Genomic DNA, 4350 nt, shown 5'->3' on the forward strand with positions numbered 1-4350 from the left:
CTTGAAAAACACACCTGGTGTGTGTTCATGCATGCCCAAAATCTTGACAGAATGGAGAAATGGAGAAGGGATTGAGGCATGATCATGCCTCCTTGGCATGCCTCTCTTTCTCTCTCTCTCCCATAAGCACCCATATTCTCTAACAATTAAACACACATACACACACACACACACACACACACACACACACACACACCATTAGTACTTAGGTTTGCTTGTAGTTCATTGTCAAAAGTACCAAAAAGAGGGACCAGCAGTTACCGTAATGGCTGTCGCTGGACTCCCATGTAGTCAACCGTGGTTTGTGTCCTGAACCCGGTGGCTTAAAACTCACGCTGGGTGCGTGTGCATGTGCCCAAGATCCCGAGAGAAGAATGGAGGAGAAGGGATTGCGGTGTGGCCATCCCCCCTGGGGGGTGACTTCTTGCTTTCTGCTTCTCTGTCTCTCTCTGTCTGGCGAGCACACGCACCCTATAGCAAAAACCTCTCCAAAAAAGTACCAAAAAGATAACTAGGATGTAGGGAGTACAGTAGGGAGTACAGGATGTGAACCTTCTCTAATTCTTTTTTGGAGAGGTTTTTGCTATAGGGTGCGTGTGCTCGCCAGACAGAGAGAGACAGAGAAGCAGAAAGCAAGAAGTCACCCCCCAGGGGGGATGGCCACACCGCAATCCCTTCTCCTCCATTCTTCTCTCGGGATCTTGGGCACATGCACACGCACCCAGCGTGAGTTTTAAGCCACCGGGTCCAGGACGAGAACCGTGGTCAACTACATGGGAGTTCAGCGACATAGCCATTACACTAACTGCTGGTTCCAACTTTCTCTAATTCAAGTCTGCATCCCTAACTCTGCTCTCCTTGATCTGTGATTACTTGACCACCACTCATAGGCTTTTGCTTCTGCACTTTTCTCCAAAGCCAATCTTGTCCCTACATGGGTAGACATAAAGAGAACATGCTCTTTTGCTTGACGTTATTCCACTTGTCTAATATTGCTACAGAGATGTACAATGATTAAATGTGAATAAGAAATCATAAAATAAAAGAAAAAAAAGAGTACATGTTCTGTTACTCAGTGGTGTAATTTTCCACCCAGTTGGTTTTGTTCTAATATTATTCCCTGGTGGTGCTCTGGTCTTGCTCCATTTCAACTGAATCCCGACTGGTAGATAAAGGACTCGTGTTTAATTCCTGCCAGGCTGGAGTTTTGGTTTATTTTCCCTGACTCCTTTTGTGGGAGTAAGATAGCAATGCTTGACCCTCAGCACCTTCCTAGTCACACCTTTCAGTGTTTTGTTTGTTGTTGCTGCTTTCTCATAACACTGTATCACTGTATCATTTCACATCTACCTTACTTTTTCTATGTCTTCCTGGATGCCACCCACCTGCTCGAAATGCCAGGCCCAATGTTGGGTAAATATTCACCATCTGCCAGAAATAATTTTTCCCCCCTCAACTTCCCACCATGGACAGTTCCACACCCTGATGGACATCAGATTTCTAGATCTCATCCAGGTCTGATTTTCTGCCCAGAATAAAACTCCGAAATGCATTACAAAAGAGCACTTTTTCCAAGAAGGTTAGGTTCAGGAATATAATCTCTACAATACTTCTATGATTTCTATAGTGAGAACTTAATACCCCACTTTTGCTTACACAGGCAACAAATAAGAGAAATCCTGAGCAGAAGCACCAGGTGGAGGCTGATGCACCACTGAGAAGTAACTGAGGCCACACAAAGTAAAAGGATGGCTCACTGATACACCACCTTTGGAAATGTAGCAAGATTATTATTTTCTGAACACTTTGCTACAAGCTTTAATACTTACTCACAAAATATCCTAAGAACATGGTATAATAAGTTTTGTCATTTTGGACAAAGAATAAAAAAGTAACTACTTTGCTCAAGGTCACAGAATTTTGTAGTTGCAAAGTTGGAATTGAAACCAAGGTGTGACATGCTAATGAAGTTATATCATAGACCATACAGCAGTCTACAAAGAGGAATCCTCTTTGTAGTATGTATCTTACCAGGTATCCTCTCTACTATATTGAAGACTCCAAGCCAGGACACACTTCTAACAATCCTTCATATTTTTTTACTTACAGGACAGCAATGCCCAAGGAAAACCAGAGCCACACAACTGAATTCCTCCTTCTAGGACTGACCACTGACTCCAAACTGCAGGTGTGGCTCTTTGCCGGCTTCCTGGCCATGTACCTGGTCAATGTCATAGGCAACTCAGCCATCATGGCAGCCATCCAGGGAGATGTGCGCCTCCACACTCCCATGTACTTCTTCCTCTTCAACCTGTCCCTGGTGGACATCTGCTTTACCACCGTCATTGTGCCACGGATGTTAGTAAACATGCTGACTCAGAAAAAGACCATCCTCTCTTCCCAGTGTCTCACTCAGATGTACTTCTTTGTGGCCTTTGGGATCACTGACAGTTTCCTCCTGGCTGCCATGGCCATTGACCGCTATGTGGCCATCTGTAACCCACTGCATTACACCACAACCATGAGCCCCAAGCGCTGCCTCCTTCTGGTGATAGCATCTTGGGTGGTGTCACGTTTCTCATGGCCCGCCTCTCTTTCTGTGGGCCAAACATCATCCACCACTTCTTTTGTGATGTTCAGCCACTGCTAAGGCTCTCCTGCTCTGACACGTCCATCAATGAACTTTTGGCCTTCACAGAGGGTTCCTTTGTGATCATGAGTCCCTTTATCTTCATTATTGTCTCTTATGTCCACATCACCCGTGCCGTTCTGAGGGTCCCTTCAGGGGGAGGCAGGTACAAGGTCTTTTCCACCTGCGGTTCCCACCTCACAGTTGTGGCATTATTCTATGGGACTATAATATCTGTGTATATTCGGCCCTCATCTACCTACTCAGTGACAAAAGATCGTGTGGTCACCGTTATCTATACAGTAGTTACCCCTATGCTCAATCCTTTCATCTATAGCCTTAGAAACAAGGACATGAAACACGCCTTGAGAAAACTGACTAGGAAGACAGAATAGAAGATGTCTATTTTGTTACTCTAGGAGTTCAAGCATTGATTAAATGATATGTCATGTACCCACCTACTATCAGCAAGCACTATGCTTAAACCTGTGAAGAAAACAAAATAAATCCCAGCTTCTGTCCTCAAAAGTACTGATAGTGGGAACCAACAGTTAGCATAATGGCTATGTCGCTGCACTCCCACATAGTCGACTGCAGTTCACGTCCCAGACCCAGTGGCTTAAAAATCACACCAGGCGTGTGTGCATGCGTGCCCAAGATCCCGAGAGGAGAATGGAGGAGAAGGGATTGTGGCGTGATCATCCCCCCTGAGCGGTGATTTCTTGCTTTCTGTCTCTATGTCTCTCTCTGTCTGTCTGGCGAGCGCATGCGCCCTATAGCGAAAAACCTCTCCAAAAAAAAAAGTACCAATAGTCATGTTGGCAGAAAGAATAAGGTTGTCAACAGCTTTTGGGGCCAACAGGTGGTGTGGAGGTTAAGGTACTGGATCTCACTTGGCCAACTTCACTGTTTGAGTCCTGGAGCAATGGCTTGAGAAACACACCAGGTACACAAGCATACATATATAGCCCCTGCTAGGTGCTACTATATAGTATGTTCATTCTACTCATTGAGGTTATGCCTAAAGTCAGACATGTATTCATAGATATGTATATATCAGCTCTGCTTGCTATTGAAAGTATTTACATTAATTAAGATCTTTAGTGAATCAATAAAATGTGAAAAAAAGGCATGGGAAGCAACTTTATATACTAGAGACAATGTGGGAGGAAGTAGGGAAGTGGCAGAGGGAATCAAGGAGAAAAAAAGGAAAATATGTAAGAAACAAAAAATGGAAAATTATTTGTTGATAATAGCACATATGGTAGTATCCTTGATTGAGCCAATATACAGTGTATTTTGAATGGAAAATCTAATTTTGCATTCTGTAATGGGTGTACAGTGAATGAATGCAAATAAAGAAATTAAATAAATAAATAAATAAAATCTAAAAGAATCCACACACACACACACAAAAACCCTCCTGGAAGAGATAATACAGTAAAGTGGCAGCATACGAAATCAACATACCAATGATAAACAAACTGATGTAGAATTGAAGAAAGCAATCCCATTTATAACAGCAACAAAAAAGAACAATAATAAGATAACTATGAATAAACCTAACCAAATAAGTGAAAGACTCTATGATGAAAACTATGAAAAACTAAAAAGAAATTAGAAGTGATGCTAAAAGTGCAAAGACATCCCATGTTCCTGAATTGGAAGAATTAATATGATCAAAATGTCAATCTTAATTAAATTAATCTACAAATTCTAGG

The 4350-nt window shown here is 42.7% G+C and overlaps 1 protein-coding gene across 1 annotated transcript; it reads left to right on the forward strand.

Annotated features, from left to right (window-relative positions):
- Positions 1 to 2116: 2116 nt before the first annotated feature.
- LOC102469923 (olfactory receptor 1L6-like) lies at positions 2117 to 3024 on the forward strand. Its single transcript, XM_014591471.1, is given in 2 exon segments — positions 2117 to 2567; positions 2570 to 3024. Coding segments are annotated over 2 exon segments (906 nt in total).
- The last annotated feature ends 1326 nt before the right edge of the window (positions 3025 to 4350 follow it).

The sequence above is a fragment of the Tupaia chinensis genome, unplaced genomic scaffold, assembly GCF_000334495.1.
Source record: "Tupaia chinensis unplaced genomic scaffold, TupChi_1.0 Scaffold000575_1, whole genome shotgun sequence".
Lineage (NCBI taxonomy): Eukaryota > Metazoa > Chordata > Mammalia > Scandentia > Tupaiidae > Tupaia > Tupaia belangeri.